General features: G+C 56.4%; 1 protein-coding gene across 1 annotated transcript; it reads left to right on the forward strand.

Annotated features, from left to right (window-relative positions):
• Nucleotides 1-1,844: 1,844 nt before the first annotated feature.
• Nucleotides 1,845-9,069, forward strand: KIF12 (kinesin family member 12). Its single transcript, XM_064290844.1, has 19 exons — nt 1,845-1,978; nt 2,074-2,139; nt 2,230-2,308; nt 2,450-2,577; nt 2,675-2,750; nt 3,161-3,295; nt 3,425-3,560; nt 4,352-4,444; nt 4,624-4,779; nt 5,724-5,842; nt 5,924-6,028; nt 6,563-6,665; nt 6,747-6,837; nt 7,022-7,108; nt 7,489-7,579; nt 7,652-7,756; nt 8,293-8,393; nt 8,483-8,601; nt 8,930-9,069. Exons 1-19 carry the CDS (start codon nt 1,953-1,955, stop codon nt 9,067-9,069), a joined length of 1,956 nt encoding a protein of 651 aa, XP_064146914.1. The 5' UTR covers nt 1,845-1,952.
• Nucleotides 9,070-10,818: the final 1,749 nt, after the last annotated feature.

Here is a 10,818-nt window from a genome sequence, read left to right on the forward strand (position 1 = left end):
AATGACTAATAGTCCTTAAGCCATTTAAGGGCATTTAAAGGGGCAGCTGTTCACTTATTCAGTTTACAACTGAAAAGGGTAACACTAGCAGATGCTAGCCATAGCAGACAACACTAGGCCTTAGAGTCCATAGTTCTGGGTTGAACTCAGTTCTGCCATTTACAGCTGCTTTCTCCTTGGACAACCTCCCCTCCCTGCCTCTGGTTTCCACATTTTTTTTTTCTATCTGAAAAACAAGGATAGTAATTCTTGTCCTACCTGCCTCAAGAATACAAAAACTATAACAGGTTAAGGAATTTCAGAGTTGAAAGACGTCTTAGAGATCATCCAGGGATTTTTATTTTTGCTTTTAGATATTCTCTACAATTTACAAATCATTTGCAGCTAAGCTGTCTCATTTAATTCTCAGAAAAACCTCTTAATATAGGGCAGGGATCATTAATCTCATTTCACAGGATGGAAACTGGAGTTACGAAAGGGGAGGGACTTGCCCAAGGCTCTGAGGCATGTTAGTAGCAGAGTTTGGGGCAGGTGGCTCTTTGCTCTTCATAGCTCTTCTGTAGATCCGGCCAGAAGCTCCTATAACCAAAAAGTCAACTGGCTCTTGCGTGCACACCTCCAGTGCATGAGGTGCTCACTGCTGTTGCACAAAGCCCATTCCCTAGTAGGATGGCTCTAGGAGTTTGCTGTCATCTGTGGTGGTGTACAGTGCGTTACACTGAGAGGGGGTGATTATTGGGACTTTTACCCTAATGCGTGTTTGGGTGGAGAGGAGTTTATTGAAATAATCAGAGAGTATATAGATAGTCAGAATGGTTTTTCTGTAAGGCCAGTCTGATGCTGTCACTTTCCTGCTTGTAGCCCTTCCAAGGCTTCCCAGCTCCCTGAGTGAGCCCAGACTCCTTGATGTGCCCTCCCATGAGCTGGGTTCATTCTCAAACCCTCTCTGTGGCACACACACACCCTACCTGCCCCTTCCTGAAACATGTTCCCTTTGTCTGGAACATCCTCCCCTGCCACCTCCCTGTTCCCACCCTCCAGCTCCTACAGACCTCTTAACTTCCAGCAAAGTCCCTGCGCACTGGATTGGACTCATCTGTCTCCCCAGTCTCCCCAGCCAGACCGTGAGCTAGGTAAAGGCAAGGTCTGCATGTGATTCCTCTGCCCTGGTGCCCAGCACAGAGACTGGCACAGAATGGGTGACAGACCCACCCCAGCTCTCTCACAGACATCTCTGCTGCACTCCACCAGGCAGACCAGGAGAGGGTTAAACCATCCAGCTGGCCTGGATCAGCCTTGGCCCAATGTTTAACCAGATGCTCCAACCCTGTTCTCAGCTCGGCTCAGGGACTCAATCCAGTACAGTGCTGAAACCTGGGCCTCGCCCTGCCTTCTAGGCCCATCCCCTCCCTGGGCCCTGAGTGGAGAAGAAGCTGGAGCTGCTGGGGATGGGTGGGGGGCGGGGGGGACAGAGAGGGGATTGCTGAGCTGGGGCTGGGGTGTGGAGAGACAAAGAAGAGGCTGGTCCAAGCTCTGCCCAGGCTCGCTGTGCTGCCCTGGCTGAGTCCTTCCCATCCCTGTCTCGTGTAGTCCCCATCTGTGCACAGAGGAGGCTGATCGGGGTGGTCCCAAGGGTCCCTCTTGATGGGACTAGCCAAGAAAAAGGGATCCTTAGACTCCAGAACCCCCTAGCCAGGGCCAGGGGTCCCCTAGCTTGGGAGAGACTGTCTCCACCGCAGAGGTGGGGGTGGGTAAATCTTTAACTAGCTGGCCCTGGGCAGGCTGGAGCCTTTCCGGATGGATGGCTGCCTGAATTGGGAGGGTGGAGGAGTGGGGGTGGGGATCTAAGTGGTGTTTGGCCAGTCCGGGTGGGTTGGAGAAGGAAGGGTATTGGGGTGGGGAGGGAAAGGAGAGAGCCCTGGGCGGAGCTAATTGAGTGTGCAGAGCAGGACATGGAGGAACGTGGATCTCCCGACGGGTAAGCAGAGCTCCGGGGAGGTTTGGGGAGCCCCGAACACTGCCCCCAGCGGGGAGGCGCTGGGCGCAGGGATGCTAACTGCATTACTGCCTCAGGGACCCCGCACGGAGCCACGAGCAGGGGCCAGAAGGGCCGGAAACACCCATCCAAGTGGTGCTCAGGTGGGTGTAGGTTGGCTAGGAGGGGCCCCGTCGAGCAAGCAGGCGATGGAGACATCGGTGTGGACCATCTGTCCGCTCACTGGTCCCCAGGGTGCGTCCCATGAGTGCGGCCGAGCTGCGTCGAGGGGAACAGAGTGCGCTACACTGCTCAGGATCCCGGACCCTGCAGGTGAGGAAACACCTACCGCCCCCCCCCCCTCCAAAATGCTGCCCTGAGGGTGCCCATTCCCTTCTCTCGGCAGCTTTGCCCCAGGGCCGCGCCCTCGCCCAGGGCCCCGCCTGCTCCTCCTCTCCCACCCCCTCCCCGTAGGTGAGCCCCCCGGGCGGGGGCCCCGACGTGGCGTTCCGCTTCGGCGCCGTACTGGACGGGGCGCGCACGCAGGAGGACGTGTTCCGCGCGTGCGGCGTGCGGCGCCTGGGCGAGCTGGCCCTGCGCGGGTGAGTGAGGCGTCGGTGCACTCCGCTGCCGGCCCTGCCCCAAGCTCCTCCGCCAGCGGTGCCGCCGCCCCATCCACCCACGCCCCTCCGCCCACAGCTTTTCCTGCACCGTCTTCACCTTTGGCCAGACTGGCTCCGGCAAGACCTACACCCTGACAGGACCCCCTCCCCAGGTGGGCCGACCGCAAGCGGGAGGGGGTCAGGGATCGATGGGCTGGAAGCTCTGGGGAGTCGTAGGGAGCAGACTCCCAGAGCGGGAGGAGTTTGGGTTGATCCAGCCCAGCCCTATTTATTTGCAGACAAGGAAACTGAAGACCAGAGAAGTGAAGGGACTTCCCTCTGTGGAGCTGGAGCTTTGAATCCAGCAAGACCTGGGTTCAAATTTTGAACGTTTTACTTACTAGCTCTCAGTTTCCTTATCTGTAAAATGGAACCAATAGTACCTACTGTGAGAATTAGGTATTATCTGGAACTGGGCACAGTGCCTGGCGCACAGTAAGTGCCTTACAAAAGGTAGCTGTTGCTGTCCTGGTGCTGCAGCTGCTGCTGACTCAGCCCCACGCTCAGCTCTTTTTGCCCCCAGGGGGAGGGGGTGCCTGTACCCCCCGGCCTGGCTGGCATCATGCAAAGGACCTTTGCCTGGCTGTTAGACCGTGTGCAGCACCTGGGTACCCCTGTCACCCTCCGTGCCTCCTACCTGGAGATCTACAACGAGCAGGTAGGGGAGCAAGGTGGATAGAGACAGAAGCCAGGGCTGGGATGGGGGCAGGTCAGATGTCTGGGAGTGGATGGAACATGGACTCAGAAAGGGCCCCCTTCCCTCACCCTCCACCCTGTCACCTCCCAGGTTCAGGACTTGCTGAGCCTGGGGTCTCCCAGGCCCCTCCCTGTTCGTTGGAATAAGACCCGGGGCTTCTATGTGGAGCAGCTGCGTTTAGTGGAGTTTGGGAGTTTGGAAGCCCTGATGGAACTTCTGCAAATGGGTGTGTGCTACTTCAGGGGAGCTTTGGGATGCAAGGGAGGTCATTTCTCAAGCGTTCACTGAGTGGGGACTTGAGGCCTCCGGCTAGAGCTGTGGATTCGGAGATGACTCGTGGGGGCAAAGGACCAGCCAGCAACAATTCAGATGTGGGATCATGATCTGCCTTCCGTACTCCTTTGGCGCCCACCCCTGCCACCTGCTCAGGGCCTCTGCCTCAATCAGCCTCATTCTTGCTCCCCCAGCGACATTGCCTCACCTCAGGGCTCTCTTCTCAGATCCCTTCTCCTCCTTGCAGCAAACCACACCCCTCCCCTGCTCCAGACCCTTCCCTGGCTCCCAGTACCCTCAGGGTGAAGGTTGGACCTCTTAGCCTGGCCTGCAGGGCCCCTTCTCTCCAGCCTCATTCATTGATTCATGAAATGCCTATTAAGTACTCACCCACGGCAGGCACTTAGGGACACTGAGACCTTCAGTTCTGGCTCCAGCATTGTACTGTGCCTCCTGGCTGGTCACTCTGCCTCAGTCTCTCACCCTCCCTCCATACAACAGGAGAGAGGTTTATAAAACGTCAGTCTGTTGTCATTCTTCTGCTTAATTCACTGCATCCCCCTCTCACTTCTCTGTGCTAGGGCCAGACCCAACATCGCGTCGTTTCCTGAACCAACACTACTTTCCCACGTCTGTGCCTTTGCACAGGTGGGCCCCTCCATCAGGATGCCATTGCTCCTTTGTCTTCATTGGCGACTGCCTACCCTTCCTACCAGGTCCAGTTCCTGATGTTTTCCCCTCCAGGTCTTAGCCGTCGAAGGAGCTCGCCACACACTCTGAACCAGGCCTCCAGCAGAAGCCACGCCCTGCTCACACTCCACATCAGCCGCCAAACTGTGAGTGCCCCAGCTTGGGGAAGAAGCTAGGCCAGGGCTGCCTAGCACGGGCTACCTCTGGATGTCTAAACCAACTTGGGTGTGCACAGGAGATAATGGTGGAAACCCTTGTCCTTGTCATCTTGTGACTTTAATGAGATCAACTCCTCCCAAGTCTCCACCAAGCCCTAATCCTCCGGCCCTATCAGGTGCCTTCTGTGGACCCTGGGGAGCCCCCTGGTGGTGGGAAGCTGTGCTTTGTGGACCTGGCAGGCAGTGAGAAGGTGGCGGCCACAGGATCCCGTGGGGAGCTGATGCTTGAGGCCAACAGCATCAACCGCAGCCTGCTGGCCCTTGGTGAGACCCAGGGCCCAGCTGGACTGATTTCCTAAGTTCACTCTTTGCACCTGACCCATAGCTGCCCATGGTGGGGGGAACCAGAGGAGCTGTAGTGCATGGAGGGATGTTGAAGAGCTGTGATCCAGAAACCAGAGGCCTCATTCTGGCCCCAGCTCTGCTATTGATCCTCTTTTGCCTCCTCTCTCAGAACTTTGTTTATGAATCAATAAACCCTAAAAAAAAAAAACCCTGTTGCTGTTGAGTCAGTTCCCACTTACGGCAATCCTATATATGTGTGAGTAGAGCTGTTCTATAGGGTTTTTCTCAGCTGTAATCTTCACAGAAGCAGATCACCTGGACTTTATATGCAGCACCACTGGATGGATTCAAACCACCAACCTTTAGATTAATAGTCGCATGTAGGCTGTTTGTGCCACCCAGGGACCTTCTATAAATCTTGAGTCTATAAAGTTACCTCCTAACTTGGGAGGTAGAAGCGCTGTAGAGTATGAGCTCTCAAGAGACATTCAACCTGTCCCCTGTGCAGTTGGGAAGTCTGTGGCCCAGTGAGGGAAGGGACTTGACCTGTCCCCACCCCCCACCACCAGTTTACGGGACTTTGAGATCCATAAGGGCAGAGTCCTTGGTGTTTCTCTGTGGTTGCACAGGGAGATGCCCAGGAAACTCCTCTTCATTCAGTCCGTTTGTTAGACATTTCCGGAGTCCCTGCTGAGTGCAGGCCCTTTGCTGGGCATTGGGGGTCAAGGATGAACAGGGCCATCTCTGCCCTCAAGAAGCCACAGAATGGTGGCAGAGGCCACTTGGGATGTCATGATACATGTGGCAGGAGTGGGTTTTTAGAGTCACACAGGCCTGGGTGCAGATCCCAGCTCTGTAGTGTACCAGCTGGGTGCCCTTGGGCAAGCAGTGTAACCTGTCTGGTCCTTGTTTTCCCTGTTCAGGTCACTGCATCTCTCTGCTGCTGGACCCCCAGCGGAAACAGAGCCACATCCCCTTCCGGGACAGCAAGCTCACCAAGCTGCTGGCAGACTCGCTAGGGGGACGCGGGGTCACCCTTATGGTACCCGAGGGGCCTGGCAGGGAGGGCGGGGCCTGAGGGAGGGGCTCCCGAAGAGGAGCACTAAGGGGCAGCCCTCCCCAGGTGGCCTGCGTGTCCCCCTCAGCCCAGTGCCTTCCTGAGACTCTCAACACCCTGCGATATGCAAGCCGAGCCCAGCGGGTCACCACCCGGCCACAGGCCCCCAAGGTGAATGAAGGAGGCACAGGCAGGGGGCATTGTCTGGGACTAGGACGGAGTTGGAGCCTGAGTTGAAGGGTCATAGCTGAAGTCAGGGCTGGGTCAGGGTTGGCATTAGGGTTGGAATCCTAGAGATGAGGTCATGGTTGGGTGAGGTGGGGCCAAGGTTCCAGATGGGGTCATGGTCAGGGTTAGGGCAGGTATAGGGCTGCAGTCTGATTTGAAATATGATTCAGGGCCTAGCCAGGATCTCAGCTGGTATCATGATTAAATCTAACTTGAGTTGGTGTCTGATGTGGGGTCTTATTTGGGGTCATAATCAGAGCCAAGGTGTGGACAGAATTGATTTTGGGATTGGACAGAGACCTATACGACACCTTGATGCGATTAGGAAAGGGCACCCCCCTCCTTGTGGATGCAGTCTTACGTCAGAATGCAAGGCCAGTGAGTGGAGCGTGAGCTGGATTCACTCACTCCCTGCACGGAAAAGCCCTTGTGCAGTGCACAACCTGTACAACCACAAATGGGCCTCTCTCTCCACAGACCCCTGCAACGAGGCAGCCCCAGCGTTTGGAGACTGAGATGCTGCAGCTCCAGGAGGAGAACCGTCGCCTGCGGACTCAGCTGGACCAAGGGGACTGCAAAGGTATGACCTTCCCAGGGATGGGGATGGATGTGAGCAGGGTCTGGGGCTCGCGGTGGATTCAGCCACCTCCCCTCCCTGCAGCCTCAGGGTTCAGTGGGACCCGGTTGGCTTGGGCCCAGCGGAACCTCTATGGGATGCTACAGGAGTTCATGCTGGAGAATGAGAGGCTCAGGTAGGACCCAGCCTGCTGCCGGGGGCTCTGTGCCCTGCTCCCCGCTGCTGGGCTGCTTGTCCTCCCTGTCCTCAGCTCTCTGTCTGTCCCCACCTGCCTCTTGGGGCTGGTACTATGCTGCATTGAGGAGGGGCTGACCACACCAGCCTGCCTCCTGTCACCTCCTGGGCCTGCTCTTTTCCAGGAAAGAAAAGAGCCAGCTGCAGAGTAGCCGAGACCTGGCCCGGGATGAGCAGCATGTCCTTGCACAGCAGGTCCACGAGCTGGAGAGGTGAGCCTGGCCACCAGCTGGGAGGCAGCCCCTGGGGTGAAGGACAGGCAGGAAAGGGGTGGTTTAATGAAATGGTTCAGAGTCCGGCCTCCAGAACCAGACCACCTGGGTTCAAATTCCAGCTCTGTCACCTACTAGCTGTGTGACCTTGAGCAAGCCTTTTAATCTCTCATTGCCTCAGTTTCCTCTTCTGTAAAATAATACCAATATCTACGTTACAGGTTTGTTTTAAAGATTGGATTGAGTGAATTAACACATAAAGCGTTAAGAGTGGTGCCTGGCACATGCTCCGTGAATGTTTGTTAAATAAAGGGGGACTTGGAGGCCAGCCTGGGTGTGGAGTTGAGGGCCGCAGGCACAGGCCACACTGTTCTTTCCAGGCGCCTCCTCTCTGCCTGCTACCTTCACCAGCCGGGCCCTGGCCCAGCCCACCCGTGTCCCTGCTTGATGATGCCAGCTGTCCCCTGCCACGTGAGTCTCACTGCCCGGCCTGGAGGGCGAGGAGCAGGACATCACAGGAGCCTCTGACACACCTTCTTGTAGGCACTGCCCCCTCTCTGCTCTTGGCCCTGCTGCCACTTCTGTCCCCTGTGCCGAGCACCTCTGGCCCATTGGGCCTGTCCACGGAGGGAACTCCACTTGCCCCAGGTAGGAAATGCCAAGTGGGAGGTGAGGGAATGCTGGGAGAACTGGAGAACTAGGGGATCAGCAATCCAGGAGGCTCCAGCAGCTCCCTGGGTTCCAGGTTCCAGACTGAGTCATGGGTCTCCCTTTGCCCAGGGCTAGGAATAGCTGTTTGTCTCCCCTCTGTCTTCCATCTCCCTGTCATTCACTCCTTCACGTATTCATTCGTTCACTTATGCATTCACCTATTTGTTCATTCACTCAAATTCTCCTTTACGCTCCCTGCTTTGGGCCAGCCCCTGTTCTGGTATTGAGGATTCAGAGATAAACCAGACATGGCCTCTGCACTCAGGGGGCTCTCAGTCTCAGGAGAGGACATTATAGGGCCACCTGCTGCCCACAGAAAAAAAGGACCAGGACCCTACTCCCATACGCCAACCTGACACTTTGTCACCCTGTGGGGCAGGCACGACGGGTGGTGGTTGTGGGTGGCACCAGGGAAGTGGGGCACAGACAGGTGGGGTGAGGTCACCCAGGGTGGGATCTGCTCTCTTCTGCAGGTGTATGGCCCTGAGGCCCCATCCAGCGTGCCCCTGTCTGCCCGGCCCCCACCCTGCGCCCCCCCATGCAGCTCTGCCTCCACCAGGTGCCGAAGAGAGAAGTGGGTCCAGCCCTGGGACAGTGGGGGTGGGGGCCTGGGAAGCTCAAAGACTCACTCCCCACCACCCCTGCCACCGGCCCCTGGCCCAGGAGTCACAGCGACTGGATTCAGACCCGAGACTTGGCAGAGATGCTGACCAAGGAAGAGGTGGTTCCCTCTGCACCCCCGCTGCGCATGGGGCCCCCAGACTCATCTCCAGTGCTGAGAGGTGAAGAAGGGAGAGAGGGAGGGGCCTCCATGGTCTCTGACCTTGGGCCAGAGCCTACCCTCTCCACACTCCGGGTCATAGTCTTCCCATCTCTCAAGTGGGGTGCGCATTGAGAAGTGATTTCTAAGATCCTTTCTAGTTCCCAAAACTCAGAATCTTCTTGCTAGGGCCACTTGCATGCCCAGCCATGTGCTAGAGCCCATGGTGTATGTGGGGGCAGGAGGGTGCCCCACCCTGAGACTCCTCCAGAGAATGTTGGAACCCAGACAGGCCTGGGTGGGGAGGGGCCCCAGGGAGTGCAGGTCTCAAGTCTCACCGGGTTCCTTAGGTGCAGCCGGGGTCCCAAGCCTGGCGCGGAGACTGGAGGCCCTCAGAGATCAGATCGGCAGCTCCCTGCGACGTGGCCGGAGCCAACCACCCCCTATTGAGGGCACACGGAACCCCAGCCAAGCCCTCCCTCCCTGCTGAAGGCAAAGTAGAAACCCAGGAGACTGCCATGTGACCTGGCACCAAGCTCTGCACTCCTGGGCTTCAGTCTCCCCATTTGTTAAATAGGTGTGTACCTGCTGCTCCACCCTGCAGCTGGGCTCGCAGAAGACGGTTCCTAAGGGCTAGGGATGGGGCTGGTGGGACTACCTGGAGGAAAAAGGGAGGGTGCTGCTCTCAACCACAGGAAATGAGGCTGGATTCAGGAGAAATCAGGCAGCAGGTGATGAAATACATGAATAAAGAGAGACATGAGCTCAAAGTCTGGTTGGTCCTGTCTTCTGGGGTAGTCAGATACTTCGCCATGGGGGAAATCCAAAAGAGAAATGGTTTGTGGGGGGTGTCTGAGGAGGAGGCAAGGACTGTTGGCAGAGGTACGTGTCCCCTTCATATTTGGAAGACCTAGGAACCCATTTCATGTATCACACAAGTTTTAATTGAGCAACTACTACAGGCTACTGGGCAGGCATGGAGGGATACAACGATGTACCAAGGAGGCATGAGGGAAATTGATTTGGCCTCAAGCTGGGGCAGGTGGTAGATCGAGGGGCTCGCTCCTGTGCCATCATGTTGGTAGGACTCAGGATGCCTGGGTTCTGATGCCACAGACCTATTCTGGGATGCTGGGCCGCCCTGTACCCTCCCTGGACCACTTTAGTTTTCAGCTGATTAAATGGGGAGCATGGCTCCCTGTCCTGTTGAGCTTTAGTGAGGGCCAAGGATGTGAGGAATATTATGGATCCTGGTATAGGTACCCAGTAGGATACAGTGGGTGTACATTATAGAGAAATCCCGGCATGACATGAGAAATTGGGGATAGGAGTGGAAGGACCTCATTATAGAAAGAGCCCAAGGCTAACCTAACTCTCCGATTTTATAGTTAGGGATGCTGAGACCCACGTGGTTCATTCCTTTGTTCATTGTTCACTCATTCATTGAATAAGCACCACTGGCAACAATTGCAAGCCAAGCTGCAAGGTGGCAAACAAGACCAACAAGGGACAAGTTGGCTTTGCCCGGGGAGCTCACAGTCCAGTGGGGGGACAGACAGACTGACATTTACAACTTCACACCTGTGCATCAATGGGGGAAGCTCAGGAGGCTGCAGAAATAGAGAAGGGTCACTCAATCAGAAATGTGGACGGGGTCAAGAAAGGTTTGCCGAATGAAGCCATGATTAAGGCCCAAGGGTTCAGCATCAGTTGGCCCAGGGGAGGATTCTGGGGGGCAAAGATCTGTAGTTAAATTTAGGGAGTGAGAGGTACCGGAAGCCAGGCATTAGAGAGGAGAGTCCTGAGACTGCAGTGGTTCCCAAGGGCAAGAAGTTCAAGGCCTCGTAGGCCATGTAGGAGTTTGGGCTTGTCCCTAGGGCAAAGGAGAGCCATGAAAGGGCCTTGGGGAGTCACTGGGTTAGATTTAGATCACACTGGCCACTTGTAGGGGTGGATTGACTGGAGATGTGAACTAGAGGCGGGGGACCAGTAAAGAGACCACCACAGAGAGGAGATGAGACCCTCAGCCAGTGGTACCCGAGCCAGCCCTGGGTTCAGCATCCCCTGAGGCCTGGGGCCTGAGCTCATACAAGGCCCTGGGTTCAGGCAAGGCCCCAGGCAAGCCAGCTTATCCTCTAGGCTTAGGGAGCACTGGAAACAGGCTGAGGACAAAGAACAAGCCAGAGAGCAGCCAAGGAGTTGTCGGGAGCCTGAGATGCTGGAGGGAGGTCATAGCCAT

This window comes from Loxodonta africana, chromosome 9 (assembly GCF_030014295.1).
Source record: "Loxodonta africana isolate mLoxAfr1 chromosome 9, mLoxAfr1.hap2, whole genome shotgun sequence".
NCBI lineage: Eukaryota > Metazoa > Chordata > Mammalia > Proboscidea > Elephantidae > Loxodonta > Loxodonta africana.

Bases quoted from the DNA above. Each gene is read 5' to 3' on its own strand.
- KIF12 (XM_064290844.1), top strand. From the start codon at position 1,953: ATGGAGGAACGTGGATCTCCCGACGG. The intron at 4,445-4,623 runs TGAGTGCCCCAG...TAATCCTCCGGC, and splicing joins CCACATCAGCCGCCAAACTG to CCTATCAGGTGCCTTCTGTG. The intron at 6,838-7,021 runs GTAGGACCCAGC...GCTCTTTTCCAG, and splicing joins CTGGAGAATGAGAGGCTCAG to GAAAGAAAAGAGCCAGCTGC.